The following is a 22,063-nucleotide window of genomic DNA, read 5'->3' as shown; positions in this document are numbered from 1 at the left end:
GTCTGGCCTACGCTGTCTTTCCCATTTTATTCCATTCCTAATAATATGCTTTCACGAATTGAAAACCGGATAGAAAATTAACACCAGACTGCCATCCTTTGCCTTCTAATTTCATATCTCGTCAGCAACAACTTATCCAGTAAGCAACTGCTTGCTGGGACGGATAGTTGTACTGGAGGCAGTAAAATCAAGGCACAAATTACATTTTGCATTTCCACGTTTCTTGACCTAAGCTGGAATTTGTGTAACAGTGCCTTAATTTTTTGGTCTTTGTTAATCAAACACATTTGATCAAATGGAGAAAGTAACTTAGGATCTAACATGAAGAAAAGAAAGACAAAAAAGGAGGAAATAATGTAAAAGGGGGCAGTAAGTGTGGAGAAAGAAAGATTGAAAGGCAGGAAAAGAAAGAAAGGAAAGAGAAGGGAGAAAAGGCAACAGAGAAAGAACAAAAGGAAACATGAAATACCCAATAGAAGAAAACAAAATAAGGAACGAATAAAAGAAAAATAATATAAATAAAGAGCGAAGAGTTGGCACACAAACATACCTTAATTAGCCAACCACATTTGTATTTGTTGAATGCAGAAATTTGCTCTCAAAATAATTTGTCTGAATTTGCACAAATCAGATTAATTTATCGCAGGATCTCTCAATACTAAGGATGTCTGTTAATAAAATGCCACTGCTGCCGTTAATCATGCAGTGGCCACTAAAATAACAACATTAGTGCTGCATATGGCCAGTGGCTCCTGGGGCTCGTCCCCTGCTGCCATCACAAACAGCGAGGCCTGGAGACAATTGAGGGCCCAAACCTGGACCAGCTGTTCTTCTCGCCGTGTCGGTTGCACGCAGTAATCCTTTAAACTTTTGATAAATCTGTCTGCACACGATCTATAGGGTTAGACTTATAGAAGATTCAGGCTAATACCAAATAAACACAAAAAAAAGACTTCAAATGCGATTCCAACTCACTACGGATTGTCCATTTCACACTGCACTCGCTCCAATTACGAACAGAAGAAATCTGCAGATCCACAGGTGACAATGATATTTAAGACCCACCCAAAGGATTAGACTATGGAAAATCCGTATTAGTGTTCCTGCCCTTAAGTGCATCTAAAAGAGCCATACTACAGCGCCGTTGCAGAATAAATAGATAGGTACTGGAGAAAAGGTTGTGGCCGATGCCGTAGTCCTGGGCCGATGGATACAGTGAAACAAAGGTCGTCACGATGACTCCAATGACAAAAAGTCAACCAGAGCGGCAACTAGCTGTTTACTCACCACTAAATTAGAGATTGCCCTACTGCTGTGTTTTATGGAAGACTTGACTACAAGCAAGGCCAAACATTGGCTTAGGGGTTCCCATGTGTAGCAAAGGGCCACAGAATCATAATAGACAGATAAAGGTCAAACTGGCAGCCAATCAGAAATTTCTTTATCACCACAAGCATATGAACAATGCTCAGCCTCTCCAACAAATTAGCATCAACAACTCAGGACCAGTTATGCACAGAATAACTGCACGCGAGCGACATGATGCTGCTGAAGGCCACATCTCCTGCTCTGGCGTCGAAGAGCCGAATCACAAATTTCAACCATGAGAGATTAGCCAAGATAAACTGATGGACAAGCCAGTGGCAGCTCTTTAATTTCAATCAACAAGAGCAGGTTTTTCAAATGACCAATTAGCCATATTAGGGCGCGGCATAGCTCAGTCCTCTGACAATCTAATTAGTCGATACTGCAGCTCCCTTGTTAGTGCCCTATCACTTAATCACAGCCGACACATGTAATCTGCTTGCCTCCTGTCCAGCTGGACTGGGTAATGAAGTTAAATGAATATTTTACGCAAAGGGCACTCCTTTTGACACAGTATAACAAAGGTTGACAGTCTTTAGTGATACCCGCAGCAGCTAAGGACTGATCTGGGCAATGATTACTTAAAGATCAATGCGCGGCTCACAATTGTCCTTTATCCATCAGGTCAGTCAACCTGTCCATTCTCCTTCCAGCACAAAAGCATGAACGAGTGATCCGAGAAGGCTGTGGGTTGTAAATAACAAACCATCTTTGCATATAGAAACGTATTTAGAGAGTTAAATGTAATTTCCTGAATTGTTCATTTTAGAATTCAAAGGGGATCTTCATTACAAAATATAGAAACGTTATCTTATTTGTTTTTTTTTTAAATCTATGTGAGTGTTATATGAGAACATATGGTATTTTGTTTCTATACAACAACCATAACCCTTATGTTGGAGTGTACTTAAAAATGGTCTTAATGAATCAGATAAACTCGCCCCTTCTCCTAAAGAGCCTTTGGGTCGTTGCTAATTTTGGGGGAGGGGGGGGGGTATCTATTTACAGAATTCTCTTAACCTGAAAGTTAGAATGCTACACAATGGAAATGACGCTGAGCTTGTCCCCTATTCTCGTAGGGTATGGATGTAAGGGGCTGGCTACAAATTTGGCATTCACTCGCCACTAAAATTCCTTCCTGGTGGAGGCTTTTGAGACGGGCAAAGCCTCTTGTACGGTAAATGTCTCATAAGAATTACAAACAATTACATGCAAAGGCAATGCAGGGTAAGGCACGATTCGTTTTTTAATTTTTGAGGAAAGTTCTACATTAATTAGGGCTTTCCCAGGCTACTTTTTACAACTAATGCACTGGCATTTGGTGCATCAAACAGAACCAATACAAAACATAAGCCTAAGGTGTGCCATTAATGGTCAGTTGTTTCTTATATTTGCAAACGAAGGGGCATTTGAAATGGAACACACTATTTAGCTTTCCTTCTAGTGGGAAACATTCTGAAAGGCCAAACTAATCAACCTTGTCCCTAAAAAGTGAATATTCATGACCAGACGGTGAGGTTCAGACGCTATTTAGAATAAGATTGTAAATATTGAAGAGCGTGTCTATTGGGTCCAAGAAGAGTGGCCTTTTAAAACTCTTATAATTTGCCATTTCTTGCACCAATCAATAAGCGCTTAAGAGAGCCCGGAGAAATCATACCTGTTCCAGAGACTGCCCTTTTCACCCTGCTTAAAGTACAGATGAAGATGTACTCAAGACAGGGGCAGCTATGCTGATGGATGGCTATGGCGGTACAAAGAGGGGGACAGCTATGTTGGTACACAGAGGGGGACAGCTGTGTTGGTACACAGAGTGGGACTGCTATGTTGGTACACAGAGGGGGACAGCTATGTTGGTACACAGAGGGGGACAGCTGTGTTGGTACACAGAGGGGGACAGCTGTGTTGGTACACAGAGGGGGAAAGCTGTGTTGGTACAGAGAGAGGGACAGCTCTGTTGGTACAAAGAGGGGGACAGCTGTGTTGGTACACAGAGTGGGACTGCTATGTTGGTACACAGAGGGGGACAGCTATGTTGGTACACAGAGGGGGACAGCTGTGTTGGTACACAGAGGGGGACAGCTGTGTTGGTACACAGAGGGGGAAAGCTGTGTTGGTACAGAGAGAGGGACAGCTCTGTTGGTACAAAGAGGGGGACAGCTATATTGGTACACAGAGAGGGAAAGCTATGTTGGCACACAGAGGGAGACAGCTATGTTGGTACACAGAGGGGGACAGCTGTGCTGGTACACAGAGAGGGACAGCTATTGCGGTACAAAGAGGGGGACAGCTATGTTGGTACACAGAGGGGGAGAGCTATGTTAGTACACAGAGGGGGACAGCTATGTTGGTAAACAGAGGGGGGAAGCTGTGTTGGTACAGAGAGAGGGACAGCTCTGTTTGTACAAAGAGGGGGACAGCTATATTGGTACACAGAGGGGGAAAGCTATGTTGGCACACAGAGGGAGACAGCTATGTTGGTACACAGAGGGGGACAGCTGTGCTGGTACACAGAGAGGGATAGCTATTGCGGTACAAAGAGGGGGACAGCTATGTTGGTACACAGAGGGGGAGAGCTATGTTAGTACACAGAGGGGGACAGCTATGTTGGTACACAGAGGGATGTTGGTACACAGAGGGGGACAGCTATGTTGGTACACAGAGGGGGACAGCTATGTTGGTACACAGAGGGGGCAGCTATGTTGGTTCACAAAGAGGGACACCTTTGTAGGTACACAGAGGGGGAAAGCTATGTTGGTACACATAGGGGGACAGCTATGGCTGTACAAAGAGGGGGACAGCTATGTTGGTACACAGAGGGGGACAGCTATGTTGGTACACAGTGAGGGACAGCTATGCTGGGACACAGAGGGGGACAGCTATGTTGGTACGCAGTGAGGGACAGCTATGCTGGGACACAGAGGGGGACAGCTATGTTGGTACACAGTGAGGGACAGCTATGCTGGGACACAGATGGGACAGCTATGTTGGTACACAGTGAGGAACAGCTATGCTGGGGCACAGAGGGGACAGCTATGTTAGTCCATAGAGGGGGACAACTATGTTGGTGGACATTGAGGGACAGCTATGCTGGGAAACAGAGTGGGACAGCTATGTTGGTACACAGACGGGGACAGCTGTGTTGGTACACAGAGGGGGACAGCTATGTTGGTACATAGAGGGGGACAGCTATGTCGGTACACAGAGGGGGACAGCTATGTTGGTACACAGTGAGGGACAGCTATGTTGGTACACAGAGGGGGACAGCTGTGTTGGTACACAGAGGGGGATAGCTATGGCGGTACAAAGAGGGGGACAGCTATGTTGGTACACAGAGGGGGACAGCTATGTTGGTACATAGAGGGGGACAGCTATGCTGGGACACAGAGTGGGACAGCTATGTTGGTACACAGTGAGGGACAGCTATGTTGGTACACAGATGGGGACAGCTGTGTTGGTACACAGAGGGGGTAGCTATGGCGGTATAAAGAGGGGGACAGCTATGTTGGTACACAGAGGGGGACAGCTATGTTGGTACACAGATGGGACAGCTATGCTGGGACACAAAGGGGACAGCTATGTTGGTACACAGAGGGGGACAGCTGTGTTAGTACACAGAGGGGGACAGCTGTGTTGGTAAACAGAGGGGGACAGCTATGGTGGTACAAAGCGAGGGACAGCTATGTTGGTACACAGAGGGGGATAGCTATGCTGGGACACAAAGGGGACAGCTATGTTAGTCCACAGAGGGGGACAACTATGTTGGTGTACAGTGAGGGACAGCTGTGCTGGGATACAGAGTTGGACAGCTATGTTGGTACACAGTGAGGAACAGCTATGTTGGTACACAGAGGCGGACAGCTGTGTTGGTACACAAAGGGGGACATCTATGATGGTACAAAGAGGGGGACGGCTGTGTTGGTACACAGAGGGGGACAGCTATGGCGGTACAAAGAGGGGGACAGCTATGTTGGTACACACAGGGGGACAGCTATGGCGGTACAAAAAGGGGGACAGCTATGTTGGTACACAGAGGGGGACAGCTATGGCGGTACAAAGAGGGGGACAGTTATGTTGGTACACAGAAGGGGACAGCTGTGTTAATACACAGAGGGGGACAGAAGTGTTGGTACACAGAGGGGGACAGCTATGGCGGTACAAAGAGGGGGACAGCTATGTTGGTACACAGAGGGGACAGCTATGTTGGTACAAAGAGGGGGACAGCTATGTTGGTACAAAGAGGGGGACAGCTATGGCTGTACAAAGAGGGGGACAGCTATGTTGGTACACAGAGGGGACAGCTATTTTGGTACACAGAGGGGGACGGCTATGGCGGTTCAAAGAGGGGGGAGAGCTATGTTAGTACACAGAGGGGGACAGCTATGTTGGTACACAGAGGGGGAAAGCTGTGTTGGTACAGAGAGAGGGACAGCTCTGTTGGTACAAAGAGGGGGACAGCTATATTGGTACACAGAGGGGGAAAGCTATGTTGGCACACAGAGGGAGACAGCTATGTTGGTACACAGAGGGGGACAGCTGTGCTGGTACACAGAGAGGGACAGCTATTGCGGTACAACGAGGGGGACAGCTATGTTGGTACACAGAGGGGGAGAGCTATGTTAGTACACAGAGGGGGACAGCTATGTTGGTACACAGAGGGATGTTGGTACACAGAGGGGGACAGCTATGTTGGTACACAGAGGGGGACAGCTGTGTTGGTACACAGAGGGGGACAGCTATGGCTGTACAAAGAGGGGGACAGCTATGTTGGTACACAGAGGGGGACAGCTATGTTGGTACACAGTGAGGGACAGCTATGCTGGGACACAGAGGGGGACAGCTATGTTGGTACGCAGTGAGGGACAGCTATGCTGGGACACAGAGGGGGACAGCTATGTTGGTACACAGTGAGGGACAGCTATGCTGGGACACAGATGGGACAGCTATGTTGGTACACAGTGAGGAACAGCTATGCTGGGGCACAGAGGGGACAGCTATGTTAGTCCACAGAGGGGGACAACTATGTTGGTGGACATTGAGGGACAGCTATGCTGGGAAACAGAGTGGGACAGCTATGTTGGTACACAGACGGGGACAGCTGTGTTGGTACACAGAGGGGGACAGCTATGTTGGTACACAGAGGGGGACAGCTATGTCGGTACACAGAGGGGGACAGGTATGTTGGTACACAGAGGGGGACAGCTATGCTGGGACACAAAGGGGACAGCTATGTTAGTCCACAGAGGGGGACAATTATGTTGGTGTACAGCGAGGGGCAGCTATGCTGGGAGACAGAGTGGGACAGCTATGTTGGTACACAGTGAGGGACAGCTATGTTGGTACACAGAGGGGGACAGCTGTGTTGGTACACAGAGGGGGATAGCTATGGCGGTACAAAGATGGGGACAGCTATGTTGGTACACAGAGGGGGACAGCTATGTTGGTACACAGAGGGGGACAGCTATGCTGGGACACAGAGTTGGACAGCTATGTTGGTACACAGTGAGGGACAGCTATGTTGGTACACAGATGGGGACAGCTGTGTTGGTACACAGAGGGGGACAGCTGTGTTGGTACACAGAGGGGGACAGCTATGTTGGTACACAGAGGGGACAGCTATGTTGGTACAAAGAGGGGGACAGCTATGTTGGTACAAAGAGGGGGACAGCTATGTTGGTACAAAGAGGGGGACAGCTATGGCGGTACAAAGAGGGGGACAGCTATGTTGGTACACAGAGGGGACAGCTATTTTGGTACACAGAGGGGGACAGCTATGTTGGTACACAGAGGGGGACAGCTGTGTTGGTACACAGAGGGGGATAGCTATGGCGGTACAAAGAGGGGGACAGCTATGTTGGTACACAGAGGGGGACAGCTATGTTGGTACACAGAGGGGGACAGCTATGCTGGGACACAGAGTGGGACAGCTATGGCGGTACAAAGAGGGGGACAGTTATGTTGGTACACAGAAGGGGACAGCTGTGTTAATACACAGAGGGGGACAGCTGTGTTGGTACACAGAGGGGGACAGCTATGTTGGTACACAGAGGGGACAGCTATGTTGGTACAAAGAGGGGGACAGCTATGTTGGTACAAAGAGGGGGACAGCTATGGCGGTACAAAGAGGGGGACAGCTATGTTGGTACACAGAGGGGACAGCTATTTTGGTACACAGAGGGGGACAGCTATAGCGGTACAAAGAGGGGGACAGCAATGGCGGTACAAAGAGGAAAATCAAATGATAACAACAAAATGTTATTATCATTTTATTTTTCCATGCTGAAACCAGTTTTGGAGCTGAGCATGGCTCGGCTGTCGTCACAGCCAGTAGGGGAAGGAGTGGTTGGTGCACATAAGTGCGCATAACGGTTTGGCTGTCTGTCTTGGACCGGCCAAACAGTCTTGGGCACTTGGCATGTTCTTCTCCTGGCTGTATAGCACAGTTTGGGTGAAGAACATGCACAGGCTCCCACTGCCTGTCTGAGCGCTGAACGAGGCCCCTCAGACCAATCACGACACTGCTGTGATGCTTGTGACAGCAGCGTTGTAGTTGGTTAGGGAAGTCCGGGAGCCTGTGTGCTTCTGGGTTGCCAGGAAGAGAAGAGGACAGAGGAGAGGAGGCGGCCAGCCGGCAAGTAAGTAATATTTTCTTTTTTTTATTAACCCCCCTCCTATCCTCGCTCCACCACTACTGCCCAAGAGCAGCCGCCACTGACAGAAAGGGTTAATATGGTGATCTCTGATGATTTCAGCAACTTCATAATGGACCATAACATGCTGAGAAGTCAGGTTGTGTACCTGCATTCAGTCTACAGAGAAAGACAACACCATATTACATTGCATAAAATATATTGCATGGCAGTAATTTCACAGTAATTTCACATCCACTGCATTAACCAGATACTATATTTAAGGGGAACATCCTTTACAACGCAGATTTTACTCCGCAAGGCTTTCACAACGCGTCCGTTACAACGCAAGTCGTAACCACGACTTGCGCTGGAGGGCGCTAGAGGATTAAGAATAGTATATTTACTATTCCAACACCTTCCCTAGTGTCCACGGGGACTGGTGTTAGAATAGTAAATTATTCTCAATCCGCGCCCCTAACGCAAGTCGTGGTAACGACTTGCGTTGTAAGGGACGCGTTGTTAAAGCACGCGTTGTTATGGTATGCGTCGTAACGTCGTACATCCATATTTAAAGGTAGATAGGTAAAATGTTTCTAATTCCAATTATATTTTCACCTCAAATATGAATGTGGGTGGAGTTAAGACTAGTAAATATATACTCACCTAACAATATAGCTAGAGGCCAATGAAGTGGATAAAATATTATCTTAGAGTGATACTGACCTAGCTTCAGTGGCGTAGGGTACCCCCGCTTTGGCAGCTTAGGTGGGGGTAGCCACTGAACTCTATGGCCTTGTAATCGGGGTCCTACTAAATACTGATTCATTTTATATTTTGCCTTTTATCTCTGCAGGCCTGAAGACATAGGCTCATAAAACGGTGTGGGTAAGAGCAGGGATGAGAGGTGAAGTTCAAGAGCTGCTTAAAGAGCTTGAGGAAGGGGGGTAAGGTAAGTTTGAAAAAAATAGTTTGAGAAAAGAAAGAAATATGGTAGCTAGAAATTAGTAAGGAGGAAAGGTGAAAAGAATAGCGGAAACAAAGAATGAATTATGAAAAGAAGGAAGGAAAGTTAAATGGAGAAGTTCAAGGAAGGAAATGGGAAAACAACAAATAAGGGTGCAAGTATGAATGTTTCGAAGGATTAGTTTGGATAGATGGGTAAAAGGGTCAATTAACAAAAGTTTGGAAGGAAGGGTGAACGGATGAATGGGTGGATGGAAGGCTGAATGAAAAGTTAGCATAAACGGATAGAAGAGTGAAGGGATGGAGGATCGATGTGTGAAGGGAATGGTCATTACATCGATGGAATGATAAAAGGATGGATGGATAGACAGTTGAAAGGATGGATTGATGAATGAAAGGATGGATGAATTAGTGCACCAATGGATGGAAGGAATGTCAATGGATTGTTGAAGTAATGAAGGAATGGGGTAATGGATCAAAGAATGGATGGATGGAATGGTGGGAGTATGAATGGATAGATTGGACGATGTACAGGTGAAGAGAACTAATGTAGAAAGTGTCGGGCGTACTGTTTCTCTCATTAGGGTTCATTGGAATTTTGGTTCAAAGTGGGGAGTATTTTAATTTTCTAGCTGCTCCCCTGTCTAGCTAAAGTATTATACAAATGTAGTAGTAAGCTAGACGTGTACCTACTGCTATCGCATCATATTCATTAACAAGCCCTCTCTCTCAGGAGGAGCCAAGATGGCGGCGGTGACGGACGTGTAGTCGCCCGGCTCCCCGAGCCTGTTTCACTAAAACTTTATCCTGATTACTATCCTGAGGCACAGTGGCCGCGAAAAGACGAGGGAGGTGCGCTGTCGCTGGTGGCGTTTCTCCGGTGCTCTTACCGGCCCGATTACTGATAGTAATTGCGGATTTCCTCGACGACCGGTGCCGAGCCCTGGACCTGTGCCCCGGGTCGATGTGCCCAGCTGGGGACGGCCGGAGCTTCTCGGATCCCACAGACGGGTGGTGAGCCTGTGTCCCCTGCTACGATTTATGGCTTGTTCGGTACCCGTACCGATCCCTCCTGTGGCGGAGCTGCTTGACCGGCAATGGTTTTCATCGCTTCCTCCCTTCATAGCGGTGTTGGGGTGAGCTGCGCTGTTTTGTGTGGGGAGAGGAGGAAATGGCCGCTGCGACTCGCCTTTGTTCCACGCCGGGTCGGGTCTCCATGACGGGACCTACATGCTTTGTCGCACGCTATTAAAGGGAGTTCTGGACTTCGTCTGTGCCTGCACCCCAGCTGCCTATCCTGGGACCCACTCATGTGTGTAGTTGCCCCTGTTTTGGTGCACAATATGGCGGTCGTCCCCTCAGTAGCGCGACTGGGCTCCGTCTCTGCCCCTGGAGATGTCGCCCCCCATGGCTCTCAGTGGCGGTTGGCACACCCCGCTGAACTCCGCGCTGCCGATTCATTAGCTCGGCCGCCTTGCATCACTCATGCCTCCATCCTTGCAGCGCTGGCCGATTTGAGGGCAGAATGGCGTGATTGCTCCTGTGCGCTCGGCGCGAAGTTGGATGCGGTCGTTCTGGGATCGGGGAGTGCCCCACCAGCTGGGCCCCCTTATGATGTCGACCGAATTTCTCCTGGACTTGCAATGGAGACATTGTTGCGGCGTACTTCTCAGCGGGTGCAACGCTCTGAGACTGGATTCTTTGCAGGACTGCCGCCACCGTATTTCGTGGAAGCTACATTGTTTCCTATCCTGTCTCGGTTTTCACGGTCAGCTGATGGACCCTTATCCTCGTTTGCGGCTCGGCTGGAGACGCCACTATGTTCCTACGCTGATCAGGATGGCGATGCTGAGGGTTTATGTCACTGTTTTATGCTGGATTGGGTGGACTTTGGTGCGGCGATATTCTGGATCTGTGCCACGCTTGGTGACTGGGTTTGTACTATTTGTGCAGAGGGCCCTTCTCCTTGTACAGGGCGGCCATTTTACCCCTTTGTTCTCTTTGGGGCGATGTGCTATCCGGGGTCGTATTTGGGTGGACGCTTGAAATCTGGCCAGGGTTAGGGGTGATCCTGTTCGCTTTATTGTTCTTGATGGGCGGGTGGGGGCCCGGGATGGGACGCTTCCTCGACGCGTACTACAATGATTCTGATGTCTCTCCCTGCTTTCTTTCTATATAGTCGCTCTAATTCTGTTGTTATGGGTGGTGGAGAGACTTGCTGGCCGGGGAGTCTGGGTGCTTTAGAATTTGGCCCTCCTCTGTTATTAGGGTATTCTTTTTCTGTTTCTTTCTTTCTTTTTCTATATTTCGGGTTCCTTAGTGGGCGACGGACACGCTGCCGGGGGGGGTAGGCCATAGCCTCCGCTTTGTTGTAGGGTGGGGGGTGGGTTTTCATTTCACACAGTTCATTTCTATGGGCCTTATCTATTTTCTGCGCTTTTCTTTATCTATTTCTGTTCTGGGTCCGGGGGACGGGTCAGTGGAAGAGGGTGGCGTGCTACGTGGCGTGTACTTGCTAGTTGAAGCTCTTGTTATTTGATCTTGATCCGCCATGTTGTCTTTGATGCTCGCTTATGTGGTTGCTTCCACACTATGCTGTTGTTTCCTCCTGTTGTGACGTAATATTTCGGACTCAGTGCTCCTTGATCTCTCTCCTTACTGTTTATGTTCTTTTTAAAAATTTTAAAACTAACCTTCAATGCTCCTGTTTCCTGGTGGCACGTACTTGTTTGCAGAGTTATTTCATGATTGTTGCTATAAATCCTGGTGCTGCTGGAAATTTGTCCTATTTGCTCTTGTGCTTACTGTATCGTGCCCGGCCTGGAGGTTGTGGGCCCGTATTTGTTACTTTTTATGCACAATAAAGGTTTAAAAAAACAACAAAAAAAACACACAAAAAAACAAGCCCTCTCTCAACCAGCAGATATCACAACATGCTTGTTGCTGGAAGGGATAAAGGTAACAAACAAAGCAAAAATAATCAACAAAAGATTAACGAAAAATAGGCGACTTAAGGAAAAATTCGTTTGCCTGCTGCTTGCAACAATAATTGGCACACTCATATAGAAATAATAGAATGGAAATCAAAGCATGTGGATTTCACAAATGCCCAATTCACAAATGTTTATGTGCCCTAGAGAACCGAGGGAAGCAAAAACTGCACATTAGAAAATTACATTTGACGCCCGGTTCACACAGTTAGAGGAAGTAGAATTTTAAACATGTGAGGTGCATTTACAAATGTGAAAAAGTCTGCTAGTTTGCCAGAATTCCTGCCATCAAAGGTTTAAAAAAGGAGGAGGAAGTGTATGGCTTTCTGTGTGCAACTCCCCACATAAGGAGGTGAACACCCATAAACTTGTATGTTTGAGGGCATTTACATGCCTCTTGAAAGTGGTTTCCCACTCTGAAAGTACAATTGTTTCTATCAAAGGCAGGAGTTAGTGCCTTAACATGACTGGGAAATGGGAAGCATTCCCGTATTTAACTGGGTTGTAGGGAACAGTGTTTTTTACAAGGATGATGACGTTCACAGGGAGAGAAAACAAATTGACTCACTAATGCACATTTTTTATTTTCATTATCGCATACAGAATTTTCCACCGGTGTCTGTAGGTGTAGTTTTTGTACACTGAAATATTCCTGGAAAGCTATGAGTGCCCTAGATTTCCTGGTGTACCCCTGGGATGAATCCCTGAAAAGAAGGAAATCGGCGACATACGGTGAAGTAACCCTGCAGATGGAAATTTCTGCTTTTTATATCTGTATCTGTCTGACTTGGGAATGTACATTTTCAACAAATAATAAGTGTGTTCACATAAACAATAATTAAAACACAAACATACAGGAGGAACTATTTATTGCATAAATCATAGTGATTCTGAAGTATGCACTGGCACATGACTTTTCAATAAAGCACTCCCTGCTCCTTTTGGGTTTCTGCCCTAGATTAACCTGCCAGGTTTAACAGGAATGAATAGGAAAACAATAGGACTAAATAACTTCTGCAGGATTCCACCAAAATATATGGATATTCAACAGAAAAGGTTATAACTGATTATAAAAATGATTCTTTCTGATAATTAAACATGTATACCTTAATATGGTCATTTCACTTGAATTAAAAAATAACTAAAAGTCCATGAAAAACCGTTTTTTTTACCTGATTCTCTATGGCCTTCCTGTTTTTGGGGTCGCTCACGATAGAGAGCTGCAGTTCAGCCATCTTCTTCATTTTGCTGTCCATATCGATTTTCTGCACCAGACTTCTGGTTTGGCTTTTCAGGAGTCTGATGGTGTCCTCTTTCCCCTGCTTCTTTGCAAAGAGGGAGGCGCATGCGGAGTGTATGGCTGTCACCCAGTTTTCTAGATCTGTCTGGCTGGTGGCCTGCAGAGCAGAACAAACTATCAGAACTCTGTGAGACACCAGCAAAGCCCTTCACAACACAAACGGAAATACAATAACATCATTGAGCCCTTGCTTTTAGACCACGGTTCGCCAAGGATCGTGTCCTGAAGGGCCATACCCATGCCAGATTTTTTAGCATATCCCCATTTAGATATAGTTATTTTACATATCTGGCATGGATCCGGCCCTGCAGGACCGACTTTGGGGAACCCTGTTCTAGACTAAAAACAATCTGTTTACCCAGTAACTGAGTATAAGGAGTTACATCCTAAATAGACTACTTTAGAGTGCCAAGAGACTTTAACCCTTTCTAAAATGAAAAAGAATCTTGTGCCGCCGTCCCAGGCCCTAGAACTTACATCATGCCAAAGAGTGCACTTGGTGTTAGTCTTTTTTATGAAAACAAATGTTATCTCATTCTCCCTATGGAAGGGGGATTATAAGAAGAACAGAGGAATATAATGTATTTAGGACGGAACAAATCACTTTTATCTTGGTCTTCTCAACCCATCATGGGCTTGCTATTGAGCTACATTCTTGAATAGACCCAGGGAAAGGGAGAATATGAGGAACCTTACTGGTTAGACATAGAGGGTCTTCAACACAGCAGACGAGCTAAAAAAACACAATAACTGTTACAGAAATCATCGAGCAAGGGACATCTTCATTATGTGGTGCTGAATGGACGTGCTTCCTTTTTGCTCCTCGAACCCAACCTAGGTACCATTTTAAAACTATTTAAAAGTAAATGTTAATTTTAGCCCAATATAAATATGTGGCTTGATTTGATCCCTGAAGGTCAGGAACTGCAGAAAAAGGAGATGACCAGCAGGCACCTGCTGTGTTCAGGGCTTTATCTGTGACACAGTCTCCCAAACTAATGTCCTCTGGGCATTCTACTTATGCTTTAGAGCAGGCGGTGTTTACCTAGGACTAGGGATCCTTCGGATCTCCCTCAAGCTGCGATTTGCACGGAAGAAGAACAGCGCTCTTCCAGAAGTATCTCGCTCCGAGGACGTCCTCTTACAACCTCAAACATCTTGGTCACAGGTTGCGCTGCTTGAAGAGCTGCACTCTTTCATCAGGTTTCACCATCACTGAGAATGATGTCTTTATGCCTTCATGTTACTCTAAGTGCTTCATTTAAAGCCTTAATTCCTTACCACTGTGCGCAAGACAGCAAGTCACACTGACCAGAAGCACAACGTATCCCTGCACAACAGATGTTTGGATGTTTAGACCATGATGTTACTGACCCCTTTTCTATCATCATTGCCTTATCAATCAATGTACATGGGGATGGTGGAACGAAAGCACAAGATCAAATTTATTCCAGCACTCTACCCTTGAAAATGACCAAGCCCTGGGCACAGCAGAGATCCCTCTTCCACAAAGCACACTATTTGTTGTGATTTGCAGACATTCCACCCCAGAGTAGATGCTCAGATCTGTGGTACTAAGGGTGAATGAGATCTACCAGCACTCAAGATCCAGCAATCAACACTATTGCATCAGAATTGTGCTGCTCATATCCTCATCTCGTTATGTGTTGTTTAGCTTCAAAGCAGTTTAATACAATGTGTGTTTTCTACACACATTCTTTGTCACCTAGTCCTGCTTTATTTTTAGATCTCGCCTATGAGCATACCAGCCTGTCTGGTTACGAAAGACCTAAATTGTGAAAGCATTGTTGGCTTGAAGGTCGCTCTTTGCTTACTATTGGTTGGTTTTATTATCACTTTCATTTCCTTGCTTATTATTCAATGAATTGCCTTACAATTCTTGAGTTGGCTCCTCCCCTGTAGCATTACCAAATGCCAATCCCTTTGATTGGCTAACTTCTAGCCTTCCACAGCTCACATGGAGGAAACTACTTTGTTCTTTTTCATCAGCACTCTATGAAGGTGTGTCTATCTCGCTTCTTGTGCTAAACGTTCCTCCTCAAAACCCACCCTCTGCACTATTTTTCTCCCAACCACTCCCAGCTTGTCTGAAAAAGCAACAGGGTTATTTTGGCTGGGGTATGGCTGAAGAATAGAAAATAAGGGCTTGGTTTGCTTTCTCTTCTGCATTCCACATATTGTATAAAATCACAGGGTTTGGAAAACAAAGGCTTTTATGACCCTCGGTGAAGGACCATCTGCTGCACTCACTCAGCTGGCCTCGGAGCCAGAAAGTGTACTTAGCTTGATACTTCTCCTTAAGGCCCAACAAATCTACTCCCTGGGCTAATTCAGAAGACCAAATGGCAGAATCCTGTGGAAAAAAGTAGACCTTGCCAAGCGTTTCTTTTTCATTCCGACACCATCTATTTTTCTTTCATTCTGTTCTCAGTTTACTGAATGAAAAGTATTTAAAATATAAAAAATATAATAAAACCATACTTTATGAACATAGAAAACTGTGAATTCAATGTACTATTTTCCTAAAGTATTTTAAAATGTTTTTTCTTCACTTTAAGCAATACCTTACAGACAAACATTGGAAAAACCCACAGCTCAGCACTTGCATTAGAGAGGTGAGACGTACTGGCTTGGCCAATGCTTGTTTGTGTTGCTGCTCCTTGTGGCAAGTGTTTTAGGTATCAGTTTCTTTTACCTTTTCGCTGTTTGTTTCTTTATTTTTTTGTGCAACAAGTTGCAGTGACAAGGCAAGGACTCAAACCGAGAATACAGGCACACCCATGGGCATTTAGTAGAACTATTCAATCAATCAATCAAAAAAGTCTTTATTGCGATTATTCATCTTAAAAGACAGAACAATTAATCAATTACAACAGGTTGCAACCATAAATACACCATACATTTTGCAGGAGTCTAAATTAACAGAATATATCTTCAAAATTAATTAATTAAATACATATATTTACAATTTAAAATCAATTCTTAACAAGCATTTGCAATGCAATAGGTCTCGCATTAGGAAAGTTTGAGCTATTGGTATTGTAAATGACAATTTTTTTTATTTATGTGTTAGGTTTGAAAATAGTGAAATTAATAGCTTTTTCATTTACAGTGTCAATAGTTACACCTTTCGCAAATGTGACACCTATAGCATTTGTAATGCAATATGTGTTGTATTTACGTGACTTAGATGTATTGATATTACAAATAACAATGGCTTTTATTTTTTGTAATAATTAATACTTAAATGAAAGTTATTGTAATTTATAATGGCAATAGCATAAACTTTTATAAATAACTTTTGTGAAGATTATGTTCAGTGTATTTCATTGTGACGTAAATCCAAGAACAGAAGTGAAATATTAACATCTTTTTGTCACATTTGAAATAAAGCTTGAAACATTGAGAGAACATATTTGAACCAGTTGTTGTTGAACTGTTGCACAGAATGGAGAATATCAAAACATATGTGCGTGCAGTGCGTATGAGATGTGCACTCTTACAGAAGGGTTCTTCCCGTTCTGTCTGCAGGACGATCTTAGCTCGTGGGTCGGAGTCTGGTTGCACCTGTTCGGTGCTAGTTTAAATTGCACTGCTGCTGTTTGTGCATTGGCTGTTCTGTGCTCTTAATATACGTGCTATGCCTCACAGCGAAGCTTGGAGTGTGTGGTTGGGAAATGAATGACTATTTTCAAAACACAACATTTACCCTGAGGGGCAGGACAAATGACTGCATTTACCAGCATGCACGGGGGAGATACAGTTTAGGCAGCTACTGTGCAACTGCACCTATTTTGAGGCGGGCAGTGTCTTTAGTTCTGCACATCTTTCCAAGGCTTTATGTCGGCGAACACTTACTTATACTGGGCTGCAACGTTTGGGGCAGCGCTGTGTACTTCGAGGCACTTGCGCCTAGTTGGCAGTGTCTGGGGTGGTACGGTGCAGGCGGCAGTGTCAGTGGCGCTAGTGCATCACAGACTAACCACAAGGACAAGGGAAGGGCAGACATGGTCCATCAGCTCAGCAACCAGCATTGTAATCCGTCCAATTCCACTTCTACAAACTGTGTGATCGTGGACACCTCCGTTCAACTTTGTGCTTCTCTTCGAACATCTTCCTATCGCGGGAGCGCTTACAAACAGGCCTCATCCAGCATTAACAGTTGCCTAAAGCTTAGATGAGCACAGAAACATAAACGGAAGTTGTGCAAACACTGGAGATGGCCTTTAGTGCGCTGTGAAGTATGTCCTCACACCTGCTGAGTGTGAGCCGGAGTCTCTCGAGTGAAGCCACGTGCATGAGTCGCCAGCCTCCAGGACATAAATCCTCGCACACAGACCGCGCATAGGTGCCACCAGTTTATTGCGGCGAGAAGTGAGTGCGAACAGGGCCAGTTCCAGCATCACTTCACCCCTGGGCCTGCGCCGGGACTCGTGAACGCTCACACCCGGTGCCTGGAGCGCGCCTCAGTGCAGCGCCGGCCCTGCTGGTAATACAGAGCTCCGAGCGGGGTCTCCAGCTTCTCTGCAAAAACAGTCAATTACTGAGGGTCCCAGACTGGGGTAGCGCCTAGAATCAGCCTGAGCGTGCTGGGCGCTAGGCTGCGATGCGAGCACCGGTGCCACAATAACACCCCGAGCTTCGCTTTAAAAGGCTGTCAGTCATCGTGAGGAGTGCTAAGCCGGGTTTACTCCACAGCTGCCGAGGCGCAGCTGGACGATGGGGGGATGGGGAGCGGGTTGGGAGCTGGGAGGGGGGGCAGACATCCCCTATGAGGCAGGTAAAGTGACTTTAGATTCTGTCAACATACGTGCCTGCACCTACAACTCTGAAGCCACGCCCCCCTGCTGGCTGGTCACGAATACGAAATGTTTTATCTCTTTACTGCGTTCTGTCAGTCTTTTAAAATTGAGGTGAATGGGGTGCAGCAGCCCCAGCCGCGGCCGACACCCCCATTACTGAGACTTAGCGCGTTTTCTGCATTCTCCTATAGGTTTGGGATCCTGTTTACAGCGCCTCGAGGGCTCCGAAGCACAGCTAGACAAACACAGGATCTAACCAAAACAAGCCAACTTTAGGTCAACAGTAAATACCAAAATACAAATCAAGCATCAATGAGTGTAGACTTCGCATTCGCCAGCAGGGGGCAGTGTTTACTATAAACCGTGCACAAACACGTACATATATACAGCGCACACCGTCCTCTCTCAAAGCACATTACCACTCCAACAACGATTACATCACAAGGGTAAACAAATCAATATATTTAATAACATCAAAACAATACCCGAACTCTGGCATGTTTTGGGGACTGAAGAGGAGGTAAGCAGTAGCTATCGGACACAAGAGGGTCAGGGCACCCCTGACTCCTCCCCCACACACCCCCAAGAGGTTAGCAAGGTGCGTTTTCGGAGAAGTGACCACCGACTTCCTACAGGGTGCGCCGGGCCCCCAGGGGACTCTGTCAGCCACAGTTGACTCCCTCCACAATCCTAGCTTCTTCCTCTGAGTAAAATTGATTGGGGCAGAATATGTCCAAATGTGGAACAAGTGGGCTGCAGTGTTGCAACACATGTTGAACAATGGCCATCAGTAATATATTCAAATTATGAACCACACAGCTCAACATTTCCATCTGATATTTCAAAAGTAGACCCGTAGTTTATCAAAATAAAACTATGCCTTTAAATGTCTGCTGTCTGCAGGCCTCCGCGCCACTCCCTGTGATCCTGCCTGGAGACTGGCTGCCGTCCAGCGCCACGAGGCGGCCATGGAATCTTTTTGGGCACGTCATGAATCCCCGAGGGTAAAGCTCCCTCCAATTACTGTATCTCTGTCGTCAAATGTGAAAACATTTCTACAGCTCGCGCCTTCCTCCTTTTCCATTTGCAAAGGGTTTTGAGATTCTTATAACATTTATTGCCACTTTTACGGCGCTGTGCTGCCTGTAAGGCATCAGGGCGCTTAAAAAAGCACAAGAGTTTGGTTATTATTATTGCAGTGATTCCACTCGGGAATCCGGTTCTTGAGTGATTTCATATAATGTATATTTTGAATCGGACGGCCCGCCACCAGAGAGAGTCACTCAACTGACCGGCTCAAAAATGCTTTGTCACGCAGCGCCTCGTCCTAAATTATTTGTGTCCCCAAATAAATTATCACCGCCGACGGGCCCGGGTTTCCCGAGGAAACGCTGTGCCCGCCTCCCTGCTCGGGGCCGCGCTGCCATTGGCGGACCCCTGAGGCAGGAAGCCAGGCAACGGGGGAGAAGACGTGGGCCGGGCCAGAAGAAAGAAGGAAGTCCCGCCTGCTGCTGGCCTATGATTGGCTGTCCGCCGGGATGGAGCAAAGAAGCCGAGTCCTCCCGCGGCCCGGGGCTCCCGTGAGCTAGGGAGAGCCCCGGGGCCGCCCCAGAGTAGAGAAATCCTGCATAGACGGTGAGTGGGGTCCGGTGCTGGTGTGTGTGTGTCTATGTGTGCGATGGCGGCGGCAGCGGCGGGGGAGGGGGGTCTTTGTATGTGTGCGTGCGTGTGTGTAGGTGCGCTGGTGTGTGTGTGTGGGGGGTCTCTGTGTGTGCGCTAGTGTGTGTAGGTGCGGCGGCGACGGGTGTGTGTGTGTGTGCCTGTGTATGCGTGTGGCTGTGTACGCGTGTGGCTGTGATGTGCGCATGCGTGCGTGTGGGTGCGCGTGCACGCAGTGTAATCTAGCCGAAGAGAAGCGCGTGGCAGTTTCTTGTCCTTCATTCCCCCGAGTCAGCTAGCTATAAGTCTCCACCTGGACGCATCCTTTGGATGCGAATTCCAGGCTCGACCTAAAAAGGATTAAATGTGTAGCACGCACAAAGACTTAAGACATATCACAGTTAAAAGACCTTTCAAAATTGTCCAGCTCAACACACTAAATTCAATAGCCCAACATTAAGCTAACATGACTATTCTCCAACTTAACCTTTGATATGCTAAAAAGTGGGGTAAATAACCCTCGTATATTAGGAGAATATAAATGCCCCAGAAAACAAAGAATGTCCTTCCAACAAACATATTTAGCAATTACTTATACTAAGCCCAGCTCTTTGTATCTAGGTTTTCCAAACTCTAAATCTTCTGCCTAAGATTATGTCCTTCAAATTTAAAGTTATCAAAATGTACTTTGCTTTTCCTTTCTTAATCCTTCACATACTCTGCCAAGCCCTCCCGGTTCCAATGATCTTTGAATGTCTTCAGTTTGCACTGGGCCTCCAACACAAGAAGCATTTGCTGCAAGAGAATGTCACAAACACTGCATTGCTTCACTAACCAGACACATGCTGCAGATACACCAGACACATATACCAATGCTGTCCGGCTAGAAGAGCACCCTGACCTTAGAGTGTCCCACTTCATTGCAGACTAAAATCCAATCGAATTGAGCAACATTGCAAGAGATCTTTTATATTTTGAGTATATGTGGAATGCCATTACAATATCCTCTTATCCAAGAAGAATACATTTTTATTTACATAAGTAGTCTTTTTTTTCTATCAGTCTCCTACTTCATCAGCCCTAGTTTTGGATCTGATTTACCGTTAACACCTTCTGCCACTTCACAGTGTCCTGCCTCAATTTATGCCCACCCTTGACTCACTCTTGCGGTTCACAGCAAGAGCATACTGTTCACTCATCTGTTCGGCTGAATTTCTCTAGAACTATATAATTGATTCCTCCCCTGGGTGGACTACAAGTTAAGCCTTCTTCCTGGTACTTGAACCCTCATGGCCATCTCTCCAGCAAGTACACAGCTTGAACTGCCCTGCAGAAAGAACGCATGCATGGCAAGCTAGGGGTCAGTGCCGTCTTAACGCATGGGCACGCTGGGCAGTTGCCCAGGGGCCCCATGCGGACCAGAATTTAACACAAATTTTCCGTTAAATATTTTTATTCATGTGAGAAGTTGTGCAGGCAAGGCCCAGTGCATTGCTTTGCCCAGATCCTATAACACTCTTAAGCCGGCCCTGCTAGGGGTCCCCTCAGCTTTGACTCATTGCACTTCCTGTAGCTAAAGGTGACACAGAGGTATACAATCTCTTAGCCTTAACTTCAAAACATGCTCATATGCAGCTCTTCACATGCAGTCAATAGAAAATGAAAAGAAGCACCTGGAAAAGGTAGACATCTCCGAAGGAGTTACTGAGGCAGAACACGTTCTCCTTCTTGGGGTGCTCGGGGACGGACTGGACGACGCTGTCTTCCGCCAGCAGGGCGTACCTGGGTGAGTGGCTCTGCTCTGTGGAATTCCCCCCATAGGTCTCGTAAAACAGCAGGGTGCAACCTTTCATAAGAGAAACAGCATGAGGTCACAGGTCAAGCGGGACCCCCTGCTCAAGGCATGCTTTATGAACAATGAGAGAAAGATGGGCACACTTTATGGGCAATCCTAAACATGACATTAACGGTCTGCTTCTAGAGACTGCACAAAGGCAGTAGGCTAGGACAAAGCACACACACAGCCATGGAGCACAAGCAACTATTTTGATGAGTTTGTTCACAATGGCCAGTCGCTTGCACTTCATAATAGCAAATTTGCTTGCACTGAAACAGTATTTCTCACTGTTGACCTAAGAACCAGCGGGGCGTAGACTGGAAGGTCAAACCAGATGAGACATGAAGGAAAAGGACACATCTGAAGAAATACCAATATTTAGTCAAGCTTTAACTACTGCCCTTTTTTTGCAGTAGCATCATGACCAAAGAAAGTTTTGAATCTTCGTTACTCCTGCCATGAATCTGCTTAGAGACAGGAATCCTACAAAGGCG

At 46.4% G+C, this 22,063-nt stretch overlaps 1 protein-coding gene across 3 annotated transcripts in view; it reads right to left on the bottom strand.

Moving 5' to 3' along the window:
* The window catches only part of TIAM2 (TIAM Rac1 associated GEF 2), a 340,543-nt gene that overhangs the window by 218,339 nt on the left and 100,141 nt on the right, over positions 1 to 22,063 (bottom strand). For all 3 annotated transcript variants that reach the window (XM_078649180.1, XM_078649181.1, XM_078649182.1), the window contains exons 5-6: positions 21,406 to 21,578; positions 13,123 to 13,347 (exon numbers count right to left, since the gene is read on the bottom strand). In XM_078649180.1, the coding sequence (XP_078505306.1) occupies positions 13,123 to 13,347; positions 21,406 to 21,578 (398 nt within the window). The remainder of the gene's footprint in view (positions 1 to 13,122; positions 13,348 to 21,405; positions 21,579 to 22,063) is intronic.

The sequence above is a fragment of the Lissotriton helveticus genome, chromosome 6 (assembly GCF_964261635.1).
Source record: "Lissotriton helveticus chromosome 6, aLisHel1.1, whole genome shotgun sequence".
Classification (NCBI taxonomy): Eukaryota; Metazoa; Chordata; class Amphibia; order Caudata; family Salamandridae; genus Lissotriton; species Lissotriton helveticus.
This window is presented reverse-complemented; position numbering and strand designations above follow the sequence as displayed.